The following is a 16668-nucleotide window of genomic DNA, read 5'->3' as shown; positions in this document are numbered from 1 at the left end:
AGACCAAGCCTCCCAGGGATGTCAGGCAAGCATGGCACAACAAGATACAATAAGACCAGGCGCATGCCATCACACCCAGGAAGAGAAGGGTCCCACAGGCAGGCAAGAGTCAGAGATAGCTGTCACTCCCACTGTTAGGAATCCCATAAGAACACCAAGCTACTCAGCCATAGCACATATGCAGAGGACCTAGGTCAGACTCCTAACGGCTCCCTGATCTCTGCGAGGCCCCTTAGGTCTCAGTTGATTCTGTGAGCCGTGTTCTTTCAGTGTCCCTGGCCCTTCTAGTTCCTCCAATCCTCCCCCCGCCCAGGATTCCCCAGACTGCCTAATGTTTGGCTGTGGGACTCTGCATCTGCTCACATCAGTTGCTGGATGGAGTCTCTCTGATGATTATGCTAGGCTCCAGTCCTAGAACGCTCTGCAGGCAGGACAAACTGTAGGTTGAAGGTTTTGTGGCTGGGTTGTGAAGGTTTTTACAGGCATCCACAGCTTCTGAGAGTTTATGAGGGCAGAGATCCTGTCATATCACACCCATACTCATAATAAAATGACTTAAAAAATTAGAATCTGATTCTAAGCCTTAAGTTTATTGGAAGTAGAGTTGAGTTTGGAGGCCGGGACTCAGCTCAGCAGGAGAGCACCGGGGTAGCATCCACAAGGCCACAAGGTTCAGTCCCTACTCCTGCAGAGAAAGGGGAGGGGTAAGGGGAGAGGAGGAAGAGAGGGGTTTAGAGAAGCTTGGGTTTGGTTTTCATTTTCTGGCTGCAGGAGTCCATCCAGGCTTTCAGTCAGTCAGCTGGAAGAGAGGCCAGTCGCAGTTGTTGGTGAGGATAGCTGATGTTTGCTATTTTTTCTTCCTCATCTGTATCACCTTGTTCAATATTGGCATGACACATACCAGACAATCTCAAGTATGAGCTATGTCAGAGTTAAACTGCTTGTATCTAGGCAGAAAGACCAAGGGAGAAAGTGTCATCTGAGGGATGAACTTGGTTTTGCAAAGGTGAGATCCTTGTATATGACCAAGGTCTAACTTACTTTTTTTTTTTTTTTATGTGTATTAGTGTTCTGTCTGTATGTTTGTATGTGCTCTGTGTGAGAGCCTGGTGACCTTGGCAGCCAGAAGAGGGCATCAGATCCCCTGGAGTTACTGATGGTGGTGAGCCCCCATGTGGGTACTGAGAATTGAATCCAGGTCTTCTGAAAGAGCAGTCAGTGCTCTTAATCAGCAAGCCATCTTCCTAGCCCCCAAGTTCCAAATCCTGTAGCAGAGTTTAGCTTAGTGTTAGAATGCTTGACTAGCATGTATGAGGCACCCGAAAACAAAACAGTGTTAAAAAGTAAAGTTAGTTCAAAATGCTGTAACTGTAAAGGGATAGAAACCGTGACCACATGTGGTTAGGGTTTTCTGGATCTTTGATTTGTTTCTCGATTTAATGTTGAACCGAGTTTCCCCATCAGTGTTGCACAGCAAGAATCTCCAGATGAAGAGCTATCGAAGGACGAGGTGATCCTGAAGCTGAAAACACAAGTCCAGCGCTTGCTGACTAGCAACTCCGTGAAGCGTCGTCTGGTGTCTCAGCTGCAGAGCGAGCTCAGAGACTGCCGGGAGACAACAGAAGCTCTCCAGCAATCGAAGGATGGTGACAGGGGCATGGAGGTGAGGTCCTGGAACCTGTACGCGTAAGAAGCCCCCTTGAAACATGCAGTAAAGAAAAACTTTACGCTTTGTAGGTGTAAGTTAGGTGTTTGGTTTCTTAGGGTTGATTTGACTCTTAGAAGTAAAGCTTACAAGAAAAAAAAGCCACTTGATAGGATGTGTATTGGCTTGTTCTGGGCACCTAGTAATGAGATGCCAGTTAGGTAAAGATCTTTCTTCACAAATGAAAGGAGGACTTTGTAGAGAGTTTGTGCCTTTTGTCAGAATTGGTATCTCCAGTGAGACCCCTTAGAAGCTCTCCCTGTTCTTACTCTTGCAAGAGTTGCTCTCTGTGAGGAAATGGGGTAGATAGCACTGGTGGATACTTACCTCTGAGATATGTCTTTTAAGTTTAGAGATGGTTTTACTCTGTAACCCTGGCTAGCTTTCAACTTGTAGTCTTCTGCTTCTGTCCCTGAGTACTGAGATTGTAGGAGTGTGCTACCATGCCCAGTGTCCGACATCCACCTCAGTGGTCTTTAGCTGACATCTTTGAAGATGAGGAAAATGAAGGTAGGGGAGTTTGTGGCCCTCTGAGTTTTCACAGTTGATCTTAGGAAATGAAGTTACACTACATGACTGATAGGGGTCAGAGTTATTGCTGGAAGCTCCTGTCGTCAGAGCTTGAGAGCAGCCATTTTCTTTCTTTGTACTGTCAAGAAAAGTAATGCAGAAATGAATTGATAATTAAGAAAAGGAAATGGAAGGTTGAAAGGAATGTAGGGAGTATATTCCTTTTCTCCTGAAGGAAAGTAAATTTAATCTGACTATTGCTTTTATATCTCCTGGTTCTTTATGCTGGGGGTCCTGTTTATTAACAAATTTAGTCAAAATATTTGAGATGTTTTTGACATTAAAAAAAAATTGGTTACGCCCATGACATTTGCACCACACATGGACATCAATCTCTTTCCGTACGAATCAATATTGTAGTTTACTGTGCTCACAGCTGAGTGAGACTGTTGACTTCCTCTCACCTTTCCACCCTCCAGCTTCCTGCATGGCGTCTTCTGGTAGTGTAAAAGCCAGAAGGTTGGTTTGTTTTGTTAAACATTCAAATTTGGACTGTATTATATAACGAGTGATTCACCTTTGGACATTGCGTGGACTCTTCTTTCCCAGATATTTATAAGAGAACTTTCAATTAGTCTGTAAAGTTAGGAGGCATGTTTGGGAGGCATTGGGAGTCTATGGAGAGAGAGAGAATAGTTATTCAGTTTTGATTTTGAAAAGATGTGTTAGATTTTGTGGGACTTACTGATAATAGAAGTATAAGGTATACATTAATAGTTAAAAGTTTGGTTATGTGGAGCCACATATAATTGTAATACTTTGGAACATCATCTCTATTTAAAATTTTATTTGTTAAAAATCCAGCCAGATGTGGTGGTACACACCTTTAATCCCAGCACTTGAGAGACAGAGGCAGGTAGATGAACTCTGAGTTTCAGGCCAGCTTGGTTTAACATAGTGAGTTCAAGGCCAGCCAGAGCTACATAGTGAGACTCTGTCTCAAGCAAAACAAACAGTCAAAGCATACTGTTTTGTAGTATTTCCAGGCTAATACATGGTAGAGGAGAATGCATTACTGCATTAGACAGTGCTTGAGAGTAGATCAGATATGATAATCATTCCAGTTGACCAACTGGGTGGTTAAGATAGAATGTAGTGGGGTTAGAGAGATGGCTCAGTGGTCAAGGATGTACAGTTGCTTTTGCAGAGGATCTGAGTTTGGTTCCCAGCACTCTTGTTGGGCAGCACTCTTCATGGACTATGATGCCCTCCTGTGGATTCCTTGGGCACTGTATTGATATGCACATATACACATAATAGTTATTCATTTTTGATTTTGAAAAGATGTATAAGAATATATATGTATATATATACATATATGCATATATATGTATGAATATATATATTCACACACATATATGTATATATATTAAAGATAGAATATGTAAAGGTCTTAGAAAAACTGTACTGACCCAATAACAGTCAGAGTCCATATACTCAATTCTTTGTAAACATAAAACACAAAGCTTTTTGTGTCTGAGCTGCCGTAAGTTTCTTTTGTATATGTGTGTTTGTGTGGGTGTGCACATTTGTCAGTGTGCTGAAAATAAGTGACTGTTGAGGGATGAGCCGTAATATACAACATATCTACACTACCCTCGACAAGAAGCAACTTAAGAAAAGTGTCCTGGTAAAGGAGTGTGACTTATCATGGCAGGGGAGGATGGAGGTGGGAGAGCGGCCATCACAGCCAGGAAGCAGGGAAAGATGGATGCTGGTGCTCGTCTGCCTTCCTCTTCCCTAACTCACTCCCAGGCTGCAGTCCATCAAATATTGCCACATATGTTCAGGGTGGTTCTTCCTGTCATCCTTAGTTAAACTCCCTAAAAATGCTCTCACAGACACGCCCAGTGGTGTGTCTCTTAGGTGATTCTAAATACTTAGAATGATCTAGACTAAATACTTGATGATCTTCTGCCCTTTCTTAACTTGACACCCAACCATATCAGTTTTAATCATAGCATCCACCTCTGATGCTCAGTTAAACTCTAACTCGGACACAGTGAGGAGTGTAAGATCCCTCTGCAATAATCTCTAATGTTAGAGCTGTTTTTCCCAGGCCTGCCATGTCTGCAAGTTTAAATGTGTTCACATTCCTTTTCCTACCAAACGGTGCATTTTTTTTTTTTTTTTTTTTTTTTTTTTAAAAGTTAAAAATTCCTTAATTTTTTATTCCTGGTACCACTACCACAATTTACAGGGCAATATACCTGATGTAATGAAAAGAAAAAGAAAAAGACAAAGCTACAACAGATAAAAGACCTCAGGAATGTACATCTAATTGACACTACATTGCATTAATCAATAGCTGCACTTTTTGCAAACTGTGGCTCTGACAGTCCTGAACAAGAAGGGTTTCCTGTTTAAGCTGCAGTAACTTTTCTGACTATGGATCATCGTTCCTTCTGTGGCAGATTTTTACAGTTCCTCTAATGCATTTGGGACGACTGTCTCAAAGTAACCTGCAGCTTTCCTGACAACTCCTCGCTCTCTCTCCTGCTAAGAACTGTAGCCGTTTCTGTTTTGTTTTAAAACCTTCTGCTACCATATCCACCACTTCCACCTCCAGATCCATAGCCACCACCATAGGGACTGCCTGAGCTTCTTCCACCAAAACTGCCCCCCTTCATGGGTCCATAATTTGATTGCTGCTGTCCACTATAATTTCCAAAGTCATTATAGTTTCCACCACCATAGTTACCTCCACCAAAATTTCCTCCTTCATTGTAACCATCATATCCTCCTCCACCACCACCATATCCACCACCTTGGTTTCCATATCCTGGTCCACCACCTCCATAACCTCCTCTACTACTGTAACCAGGACCACCACCATAGTTGCCACCATCACCTCCAAATCCATTATATCCACCATCACCACCTCCATAACTACCTCTGCTGCCACCACCTCCACCACCATAGCCTCCTCTTCCACCAAAGTTTCCTCCACGACCAAAGTTCCCTCCACCACCTCCAAAGTTTCCTCCACGACCCATGAAGTTGCCAGATCCACCTCCGCGACCTCTCTGTGATCCAGCAGACTGCATCTCTTGTTTAGAAAGGGCCTTTTTCACTTCACAATTATGCCCATTAATAGTGTGGTATTTCTGAACAACAATTTTATCAACTGTGTCATGATCATCAAAAGTTACAAAAGCAAATCCTCTCTTTTTCCCACTCTGCCTGTCTTCCATCACTTCTATGGTTTCAATCTTGCCATACTTTTCAAAGTAATCTCTCAGATTATATTCTTCTGTGTCCTCTTTAATACCACCAACAAAAATTTTCTTCACCGTTAAATGGGCACCAGGCTTTACAGAATCCTCTCTAGAAACAGCTCTCTTTGGTTCCACCACACGCCCATCAACCTTGTGTGGCCGAGCACACATTGCAGCATCCACCTCTTCAACACAAGAGTAGGTCACAAAACCAAAGCCTCTGGAACGTTTTGTTTGGGGATCTCTCATTACCACACAGTCTGTAAGTGTGCCCCATTTCTCAAAATGTTCTCTTAAGCTATCATCTGTGGTTTCAAAGCTCAGACCACCAATAAACAGCTTCCTCAGCTGCTCTGGTTCCTTTGGATCATGGCCCTCCTCCCCCCGGCGGCGGCGGCGACGGCCGGAGTCAGGCTGGGGGCGACCGGGCGGCGGTTTTACCTCCATTTTGAGACCGGACTCGCCTCTTCCAACTCGAGTTCAATATGGGACCGAGAGCCAAACGGTGCATTTTTAGTATCTTTCTGCTTCACCTGCTCTCTCTTACCTGAGACCTAAATGAGCAGAACAGAGCAGTGAGCAGTAGCCATGCGTCAGCCCAGATGCTGTGATGTCTTAACATTTCTTTTTCAGAATGGATTATTCCATTACTTTCCAATTTAGCCTCACTCAAATTCTCATGATGCAACAGAATGCAAATGGGTTCTTTTCTAGAATGTTACACAAATGGCTTTATAGTCCAGTTGCCAGCTGAAACCAGAGAGCCAGACTTCACTGTCTACATTTCTGTTATCCCCTGGACTGCCCATGATCCTGTCAGAATAGCCCAGTGTGCTCTGCCTATAGCCTGTCAGCATTTCTCTAGCTTTGAGGTCCAAAATCTCTGGAATTCCTTTGGGAAATCAGTTCAAAAAGCCTATTAGCCACATGTTTATGTAGCCAGGGCAATAGGTCCCCTTTAAAAACAATCCATGTTGGTTTTCACACGACTGTGACCAGATAAAATCATGGAATAGTTACAGGTATTTTCATGAACTGAGTAGATGTATTAATTCTCATATAGAGAATAAGGAACCCATAGATACGGAAGCATTCAGACAGAAGGAACACACACAGTCCTATAAACAAAGAGATGCCACTCTGAGGGCAGCACAGAATTCAGGTGAAGGAACTGTTAGCTTTCCCTTTCCCATCTAGCTCAGTAACTGAGAATAATTGCTGACATTAGCAGTTAAGAGAATGGAGGCTGATTCCTGCACCACCTAGCAGGATGCTCATTTTCATGACTTGTCTGGAAAGTAATGAACCAGCATATATCATGTATCTTAAAATAGTATCTACTGAATAAGGCACATAATGTAGTACTGGGACAAAGAGGTACATAAGTGGAATATATGGTACTCCTGTGGAGTGACTACTCTCAGAGTAGCCTTCTCCTGAGGTGCACTGTACTAATTAGTGTGTGGAGACAGTGAGCAGCAGGTGCGATGCCTGGGAGGCTCTGCTTTCAGCTGGTCATCACCAGTGGTGAAACATGTTTTTGTCCCATGTCTCTTACAAGGAACATATATCATTTCTTAGCATTCATGCTAATGACACCTATCCTGAGTTTAATAACAGTAGGAAAAAAAAAACACCAAGGAAACAGCCTACCAAGTTTAGCACTCCTAGAAAGTGCCATGGGTTTGGAAAACAGACTGAAGAAATATTACAGCGGGAGGAGACATGGCAACCAAACGCCATGTGGCTTGGATTTAATCTTAATGCAGAAAGGGATGTAAGAGGGACAGTCTCTTGGATAAAGCCTGTAGGACGGGTGATCACACATCAGTGCTAACTTCTTGCCCTGAGGACTAAATTGATTGTATTTGAGAAAGAAGATGAAGAAAAAGACATGGTAATTAACTCTTCTATTTAAACACTTTTTCCTAAATGAAATTATTTCAAAGTATGTATGTATTTGTTTATGTTTTGTTTTTTTTGTTTGTTTGTTTTAAAAACCATTTTAAACTTTCAGATTAAAACAGATACCTCTGAAAAATCAACTAATCAGTTACGGCTTGATTCTTCTGAGACAATTAGCAGAGAAGATATTCTGCAGCTGAAAAAAGAAGTTCAAGTTTTACAACAACAGAATCAGGTGAATGACATGGCGTTTAATGAGAATTTTCATGGCCGTATTGACTTATGTGACAGACACAGGCAATGTTAGTTGGTGGGCGTGTTTGGGAAGGCCTTGTGGGTTCCGGCTGTTTCCCTTACTAGTGCTGGGTAGTGCTTTTGTTAGAAGGTTAAGTGGTTCCTATTTCATGTGGTAGCCTGACCAATAGATTTACTCCTCTTCTTAGCCAGCTCTTGATCAAGATGTAAAACCTTGTTTGCTTAGATGATGATTATTGAATTCTAAGACTTATTTTAAGGTATCATTTAGCTAATATTTCTCTGGTTAAATATTTCTGTTTAATACATTTCAAAACAAAACTGAGATTTTGTTTACTCCTGTTAGGATGCTGTTTACACAGAAATATATCTGTCTTACTAAGGTGTGAAGATACTTGTTCTTGTGTAGAATTAGGAGCGATTGTATCAGATGATGTAAGGCCCAGAGTGTTGAGAGTCAGACTGATAAGTACAGGTGTATTTCTGTTCTGTAATCGTTTACTCTGTGTGTAGGAACTTAAAGAAACTGAAGAAAAGCTGAGAAGTGCAAACCAAGACTTGTGTAATCAGATGAGACAGATGGTGCAGGAGTTTGATCGTGATAAGCAGGAAGCTGTGGACAGGTGAGTCCACGTCGCCTCTCTCCTGGAGTACAACGTGGAACACGGGGACAGTGTTTATGTGGTGGACTGACTCTAGCTCTTCACAACTGCTTCACTGGGACACGAGAGAGGGGTTTTGACTTCCAAATACTGAATTATAAATTTGTAAACATTTCATTGGAAGATGACTTGTAAGTTGAATTCTGCTGATCTCTGTGTATTAGATATGTATGATTTCAATTTGTGAACTATTTCTCGGTTAGTTCAATTAAAGTTATTTTCTTATCAACAACAGCCCTTGGCATAGACAAACTATTCTGTGTTGCAGTAAATATTTTTTTAAAGACATTTATTTTATGTATATGAGTAGTACACTGTTGCTGTCTTTAGACACACCAGAAGAGGTCACTGGGTCCCATTACAGATAATTGTGAGCCACCATGTGGTTGCTGGGAATTGAACTCAGGTCCTTTGGAAGGGCAGTCAGTGCTTTTAATTGCTGAGCCATCTCTCTAGCCCCTGCAGTAAATATTATTTGGGGGTTTCTACCCCACCTTACATCATTTAACTCCCAAATAAAAGACATAAAACCTTCATATTTATGACACCTTAAAGCACTAGAGCTGGGCAGATACTAGCCCTCTGTGCTATTTTGTCTACTTCCCTGTCAGTAATCCTAAGTATTACTTGCCATGTTCCACCTGGGCCGCCCCTATCCAACTGCCCCTCATGGGCATCTTTATTAACCAGTCATCGATAACTTGGGGGACAAGGTTTACATGGCTGGTATACATGAGAATCTGCTCATCTTGGACCAGATCTTGGGGTACAGAATTTAGCATTTGAATACACGCAGCACCAGGCTAACCCATTATAATTGTGTTTGAAGTACTGAGACATTCTCACACTCAAGTGTCCAGTTTTCCCTAAAAACATGAAGATTCGTGTTTTGGTGGGGGAAAGCAGTCTGACCTAATTATAATTTGCATCAATGAAAAGAGAGGGGGAAGAAGGCAGGCAGACCAGCTGGCAAGTTCACTCTGTCTCTCGAGCTTCATCGCTCTAGTGCCCCTCTCTTGCTAGGTGTGAGAGGACTTACCAGCAGCACCATGAAGCCATGAAGGCCCAGATCCGAGAGAGCCTTTTAGCAAAGCACGTTGTGGAGAAGCAGCATCTCTTTGAGGTCTATGAGGGGACCCAGTCACAGCTCAGGTAAGACAGGCCTCTGCCACCTGTTTGCTCTGTAACCTGGAGGAAGTGGCTTGTTATGCAGAAGTTGTGTACGTGCTCGAGTGTGTGTGTGTGTGTGTGTGTGTGTGTGTGTGTGTGTGTGTACAGACTCCCTTATTCGGCATTTCTGTGTTTTACAGGTCTGAGCTTGATAAGATGAACAAGGAGATGGCTGATGTGCAGGAGTGTTACCTGGAAGTATGCAGAGAGAAGGATGAACTGGAATCCACTCTCAGGAAGACCATGGAAAAGGCACAGGAGCAGAAGGTAGGCTGCTCGCACCGGTTCCCTCATGCCTCCATTATTACATTAACAAGCTGCTCTGGGGAACTGTGGCAAAGGTGTTCATAGATGCCTTTTTATTTGGTTTTATCAAGTTAATACAGTTCACAAAATTAAAAAGTATTGAAACAGGCTCACTCCCTTCAGCCCATCCATTTTCATCTGTTTCCTACCTATGCCTGTCCAGGAGATACCCTACATAGCTTAAAAGTGCTGTGCAGAGTGTGTCTGTGGCTGTGAGCGCTGCACAGTGTGCTGTTAGTGGCTTTCCCCCAACACCTGTCGCATTCTGAGTAGATAATTGTCATTTTATTGTCCTGGGAAGGACAGGGGTGTGAATGTCATCTCATGACAAGGAAGGTGAGGCTCTGGAGAGGCTGTGTATGACTCTCAGGGGAGCTGGAGAAAGCAATGTGTTCTCTGTCTCACCCGTCTGTCCAGGAGTATGCTTAGGGTTAGCAGTGGTCACCTTTGTCTCTGGAGATGGAGGTCTAACTTCTTACTTGGACTGGCCTGCAGACCACAGTTTGAAAGTTACCTGGTTCAAAACTAGAAACTAGGTGCAGAGTCCTAACTAAATGTTCTGTCCAGGAGTTTTGAGTATGGTATCTTACAAAGCAATGTATTGCCTTCACAGATGTGCATAGGGCAGTAATGAGCAGATGAGGTGCTGAGTTCACATAATATTTGGCTGTATTTCAGTAGATCAGCTTGATGGAAAGCATGCCATGTGTGTACGTGTCACTCAGTGGAAGACGAACGTGGAGCAGTTTTAGTCAGTGTTGGCTACCAAGGAGTTACAAAGGACTTAGAATTACATTCAAAGTGAAACCTTAGCTTTTAGTGACTGTATAAAAATTAAAATAGGGAGAGAATCACCGATCTGAGTGTTAGGCAGGGAACTCAGCCTGGATACAGTATTTATGGAACATGCAGGAACAAGACATGTGCTATGTGCTGTTTTGTTTTTTTATAAAGGCAGTCTTACATTGAAGCCCAGGTTGGGTTTGAACCTACTATGGAGCGGATCATGACCTTGAACTCGTCTTCCTGCTGCTACCACCCACATTGAAACTTTTTAACTTGGTGACCAGTAGTGCTACACAGACACTTACTTGAGCTTTATTCACAGAGGCAGCTTTTGGAAGACAGAGAAGAATATGTACGCAAACTGAAGTTAGAACTTGAAGAGAGGTACCAAGAAACTCTGAAGGCAGAAAAGCAGAGCTGGCTGAAGGAGCAGGCCGCTGGAGCGATGCAGCAGGCTGAGGAGGTGATGTTAGCGGAAGCGCAGTGGGATAACTGGAAGGAAGGGGCTGGGTCACAGTCTCTTCTGGTCACTATTTATTTTATTTTTCCCACCCCTGGGTGGCCCATGTAGACCAGGCTGGCCTTAAACTCACAGAGATCTGCCTGCCTCTGCCTCCCAAGTGCTGGGATTAAGGGAATGAGACAGCACACTTGTCTTCTGGTCACTATACGTTTTAATAACTGTAGACCATTCCTCTTGAACATGTGACTTATAATTAATTAGCAAGTATATAGATGGTTGTCTGTCTGTCTGTCTGTCTCAGGATCTGGCTAATAGTACCCTTTGTGCCACTTTGACTTTTCAAAATTACCATGATCTTTATCCAAATTCAAGATGTATTTTTTTTTTGATATATCTATGATTCCTAAAAATGAAACTATAGTCTAATTTCTTATTATGGAATGACTAATAAGTCTATGCCAATGTCTCTAACTATGTAAGTATAGAAATAATCTATGTATTGTATAAGAAGGAAAGTGATGAGCAGGCTCAGCAGCAAAAATTAATTAATTAAAATGAATTTGTTTAATTAAAAATGTAGCTTGTGCTTCCAGGCAACGATAAGAGCGTGCTTATTTAGCATCTAGTCCAGGCCCTGCTCGGCTTCTCTCTCTCCTTCCCCAGTCCATAGTTCCTTTTATTCTCTGGACAGTTTTACCTGTACTCTCATGTTGCCTGTACATACTTGATGTTATGTATTTTTATGAAATCTAAGACAGATGAGAGAGATGTATTTTCTGAGGCTGATTTTATTGCTGGGTGTAGTTAACTTCAGCTGGGTCTCCCTTCTTGTACCTGCTGTTACCTTGGTGGTTCTTCATGACTGAGGGGACTCTGGGGTGTGTAAACTGTATTCTCTGTGGGTTGCCCTCTGTTGACAATTAGGTTAAGTCTCTAGGTAGCTGTCATATGCAGCAAGGCAGTGAGTATCTTGGGAGTGTCTCCGCCATATGCTGACTTGGGGAAGCACCCAGGAGTGATGTGCCTGGGCCTTTTCATAGCTTTAGTGTTTGAGGAACCTACATGCTGGCTTCCACAGAAGCTGGACTAGGTTTAACATTCCTGCCAGCGGTGTCTCTGTGGAATGCCACCCTCTTGGGTGCTGTCGACGTGGTAAACCTTAGATTATAGTGAGTAAGATTCCAGGGTGTTGGAGGGAGTGAGCCTTCCTTACACTGTACTGTTTACTTTATGCTTGTTGATTAGATTTACTCAGTGCCTGCTCTGTGGAAAGGATTATTGATGTGAAACTCTGTAGCAAAGGATTTTGTTTGTCTTTGTCATGACATCTCTATGGTAGCAGAAGCAGAGTTTCTAGGTCACATACTGATTGACCCTGAGGTAGTCTGCCCTTAATGCCATAAATCTTTATGTGAATTCTGTTCTGTGAGTAAAGCCAAAGAGAAATTTTCAGTTGTTGTTTGGCAATTTCTATGGGCTAAATTTTTAACCCTCATAAAAGTACTGCACAGTATTTATCAGATCTGTTTATTGGCTGCGGCAGGACACATGTGCCCGGTGTACAAAGCTTTAAAGTCACCTAAAACATGAGATTACCTGTGGGATTATGAACATGAACGTTATCAATGACAACCTTTGCATCATGGTGTTAGAGGGATCTCCACACCGCCAAGGTTTTTTAAGTCCACCTGTAGATGCTTTTTTGAGTAACCTGTAGTTCTAGTTTTTACTTTATTCAGTATTTTTCTTCTCATTCCTTCTAAAAACAGAGCAGACAAAAACTCATTCAGCAGCTGGAAAAGGAGTGGCGATCCAAACTGAATCACAGTCTTACAGCTCAGAGAAAGGCAACCTCAGAGCGCAGCAGCCAGACTGACCTGGTGGCAGAGGCAGCAGTCCTGGCAGAGGAGCCGGCTCGCCAAGTCCAGCAGGAGAACGAACTTACTGTCAAGGAGGCTCTGAGGAAGCCTGAAGTTGAGTTGGAGCTCAAATACTGTGAGAGTATTGCACAAAAGGTGACAGAGGCCATCAGTGGAGATTCAGGCTGCTGATTTACTAAGACTGGGGAATGTTGTCTTTGAACTGGATTGCAACCTTATACATTTTAAATGTTTGTGTTTCTAGACTAGAAAAGCCACTGCAGTTATCTCTAAAGCTTTTTTTTTTTGTTTCTGTTATAAAACTCTTTTTCTGTCTTCTTTGAGTTTTCAAAGTACTTGTTCTGAGATCTGTGTGTGTGTGTCTGTGTATGTGTTTGTGTCTCTGTGTGTATATCTGTGTATGTCTGTGTGGGGTGTTTTTAACATTCAAATTAAGGATTTTTCACATCTAGTTTTATTGAAGATATTTTACTAATGTGTTTTGTAATGGTAATTTTAGATTAAGGTGTGGAACAGCATTGGTGTTGGAATGCTGTGTAGAATTGGATCTGCAGGTGTGCCCGAGTGGAGCTGTGTAATTCCCACCAGTGGCCAAACAGTGGCGCCATCGCCTTTCCCTCGAAGTACTCACAGCCTCCCCTTAAACAGAGAGGAAACGTTTTCTCAAAGCAAGGCCATCCTCAGGAAAGTATAGGCCATGTTACTAGAATAAAGATGATTCTGTTCTTATATTTAGGTTAGTCAGTGTCATGATTCTCCTGGAGAGTTACATGGTTTATCCATGAGAGAGCAGAGTGCAAAGGCAGGTAATGTCTCAAAAATCTGCTATATAGTTATTATGAGAAGCTACATGGGACCTATGTAGCGAGTCCCTGGCCAGCCTGGTCTACATAGTAAGTCACCAGACCAGCCTGGTCTACATAGTCCTCAAGCCAGCAATCTTCTGAAGTCTTTACCAAGGTTAAGAAAATGTTGCTTAGAGAAGTGTTTAGAGTATTTCTTTGCAATACCTGAAACTTTAGATCATGTGAAGAAATCTAAGAAAGGCTAACAGAGTATGGAGGAAATGTCTCCAGAGGGACTTACATTTCTGTAGGAACTCTTATTCTTCTTGCCATAGCTTAACCACCTAGAGTTGATATGCATATGCAATTAGTACTTTCATTGGAAAGTGTTTATGTCAGCTCTGCATTGGTTTTAAAAGAAAGGAGAGAGAGAGAGAGAGAGAGAGAGAGAGAGAGAGAGAGAGAGAGAGAGAGAGAGAAAAGGAGAAAAGTTTAATAAGCTATGTCTATGTAATTGGTAATAGATTATGACCAGATCACCCTAAAGTTCATCATACTTAGCGTTTTTGTCTGGACCTAAAGAGCCATGTGTATTCTTATGTCCAAATTCATTCTTGACACCAGCAATGTGTGCTAGGTATGTGGCTCTTAAAAATAAAAATAAAAACAAAGCAAAACAACAACAAAAAGCCCTACCTCCCTGCTCATGGCAGTGGTTTTCATGTGTGTATGTGTGCACATGGTGTGTTGAGCACAAGGGAAGAGAAGGTGCTGGGTACAGAGGTTGATTCAGCTCACACTAGGTGACCCTCCGGAATACTTTCTTTTTTCTCTCAAGGTAAATAGAACTTGGTTGGAAATGACAGATAGACTGTATGAAGCCTTCGATGGCTACATTGCTCATCAGATTAGGATTCTCGCTTCCCGTTTTGCTCTTTGCAGGGGACAGTATACATTTAGGAAGAAGCATTACTGCTTACTGTTTGGTATAAAGTCAGTGAAGTTGTAACACAGGGAGATACAATGTAAAATATGTAAGAGGACATGCCCTGTGAAAATTTACCCTTGCTGTGCCTCTCTCCTGTCATCTCCTGTAGGTGGAAACAGCTGTGCAGAATGCCCGCAGTCGCTGGATCCAGGAGCTCCCCATGCTTGCAGAGTACAAGGCTCTGCTCAGAGCCCAGCAGCAGGAGTGGGCGAAGCAGCAGGAACAGGCTATGGCCCATAGGGTGAGTGCTGTGCAGTTCAGTCTCTGCTTCAGTCCCACCTTCACAGTCCTCCCATCCCCCTGCTCTCCCACCTTCATAGTCCTCCCATCCCCCTGCTCTCCCACCTTCACAGTCCTCCCATCCCCCTGCTCTCCCACCTTCACAGTCCTCCCATCCCCCTGCTCTCCCACCTTCATAGTCCTCCCATCCCCCTGCTCTCCCACCTTCATAGTCCTCCCACCTCTGCTCTGGAACATGCACCAACCCCTCGCATTGACTCCTCACACTGCACACGAAGCCTAAGCAGTGGAATCTGTTCTTGTCTTACTGAAAGGAAGACAGTACATCTCAGCTCCTTATACCTCCTCTCGTTGTCAGTGATTGGGAACTTAGATGGTATCCCTGCTTTATCAGCAACTGTAGGTTGTCATTAAGAACAGGTCTCTGCTCCCCGTTATCCTTTGATACACATGAAGACTCGATGAGTTGTCTGTAGTCCTACAGTGCAGCGAGTTCACTTTGTAAATACCCAGCTATCTAGAGAGTCCATGCTCCTCAAAAGATAAACCCAGATTTGCAACCACATGCCCTGCCCCTGACTTAATTTATGGAACTTAAACTAATTCCAACCAAAAGCTGAAAAGAACTTTAAAGTTTGACCCAGTAATTCTAAAATTTATTTTGAAAAATAAAGGACTAGACCTTTTTTATTGTTCTGGAAAAGGTATTGTCCACACACTGAATGCCTTTGAAAGCAAAACCTATCTTGAGTCACAACAGCACAGTTCATACTAGACAGGCTTGAGGAATGGGCCCAAGGAGGAATAGATGTTTGGTACCTTGTTTCAGAGCCTGAGAGTGAGGAATGGGTTGCTCCATGGCAAACAGTCTTGTGATAGCCCAGTTTAACCACCTGTGTGTCATAGTAAACTTTAGCTTGCTAGGGTTAGAGTCTAAAAAATGAAAGTGTGCAGCGGTGCATGCTGTAACTCCAGCACTTGAGAGGTCTGTCGCTCAGGTCGTCCTTGGCCACAGGTAAATAAATGTCAGTATTTTCTTACTAGATAGTAAGTAGTATATGAGTATTTCTCATTTATGTATGCTTGTGTGTCTGTAATATCTCAAAGGAAATATTTCAGGGGGACAGGGAACACAAACAGTATGAAACTGAGACCCCAAAGTCAGGGAAAGGAATAAAGCTGGGTAGACAGAACACAGAGCCTGAAGGTCTTCACGGATTCAGAAGTCACTTACAATTCCAGCACTTAGGAAGCTGAGGCAGGAGGATTATTCCCCCCAACCCCACCTCCATCTCTCTCTTTGTCTCTCTGTCTCTCTCTCTCTGTCTCTCTCTGTCTCTCTCTCTCTGTCTCTCTCTGTCTCTCTCTCTCTCACACACACACACACACACACACACACACACACACACACACACGCCTCAGTGGGTTGAGCGCTTGCTGTGCAAGCATGGGGATCAGAGTTTGGAGCCTCAGACCCCATGCAGGCATGTACACCTGAAGCCCCAATGCTGAGCTGGCTGGAGATGGCAGGAGCAAGAGATGCTACAGCCAGTCTAGTGGAGTGATGCATTTCAAGGTTAAGTTAGAGACTTGGTCTCTGAAGAAATAAGATGGAGCATGATAGAGGAGGGAGTCCCAGGGTCTGACACCTTTACAGCACACATGTGCAAATGCACACATACAGACACCTCTCTCTCTCTCTCTCTCTCTCTCTCTCTCTCTCTCTCTCTCTCTC

The 16668-nt window shown here is 43.1% G+C and overlaps 2 protein-coding genes across 6 annotated transcripts in view; one reads left to right on the top strand and one right to left on the bottom strand.

Annotated features, from left to right (window-relative positions):
* The window catches only part of Cep152 (centrosomal protein 152), a 53123-nt gene that overhangs the window by 20104 nt on the left and 16351 nt on the right, over window positions 1-16668 (top strand). For all 4 annotated transcript variants that reach the window (XM_028784999.1, XM_028785001.1, XM_028785000.1 and 1 more), the window contains exons 11-18: window positions 1465-1663; window positions 7511-7633; window positions 8167-8276; window positions 9339-9467; window positions 9626-9752; window positions 10900-11040; window positions 12810-13055; window positions 14803-14934. In XM_028784999.1, the coding sequence (XP_028640832.1) occupies window positions 1465-1663; window positions 7511-7633; window positions 8167-8276; window positions 9339-9467; window positions 9626-9752; window positions 10900-11040; window positions 12810-13055; window positions 14803-14934 (1207 nt within the window). The remainder of the gene's footprint in view (window positions 1-1464; window positions 1664-7510; window positions 7634-8166; window positions 8277-9338; window positions 9468-9625; window positions 9753-10899; window positions 11041-12809; window positions 13056-14802; window positions 14935-16668) is intronic.
* LOC114636904 (heterogeneous nuclear ribonucleoprotein A3) lies at window positions 4421-5992 on the bottom strand. Of its 2 annotated transcripts, XM_028785003.1 has the most exons (2): window positions 5935-5992; window positions 4421-5868 (listed from the first exon to the last, which is right to left on the bottom strand). In XM_028785003.1, the coding sequence occupies exons 1-2, from the start codon at window positions 5938-5940 to the stop codon at window positions 4804-4806; spliced, it is 1071 nt and encodes a 356-aa protein (XP_028640836.1). In that variant the 5' UTR covers window positions 5941-5992; the 3' UTR covers window positions 4421-4803. The 2 variants fall into 2 exon arrangements, with proteins under 2 accessions (XP_028640836.1, XP_028640835.1); XM_028785002.1 differs by having other exon boundaries at window positions 4421-5940.

Source organism: Grammomys surdaster, unplaced genomic scaffold (genome assembly GCF_004785775.1).
Source record: "Grammomys surdaster isolate TR1022 unplaced genomic scaffold, NIH_TR_1.0 125049, whole genome shotgun sequence".
Lineage (NCBI taxonomy): Eukaryota > Metazoa > Chordata > Mammalia > Rodentia > Muridae > Grammomys > Grammomys surdaster.
This window is presented reverse-complemented; position numbering and strand designations above follow the sequence as displayed.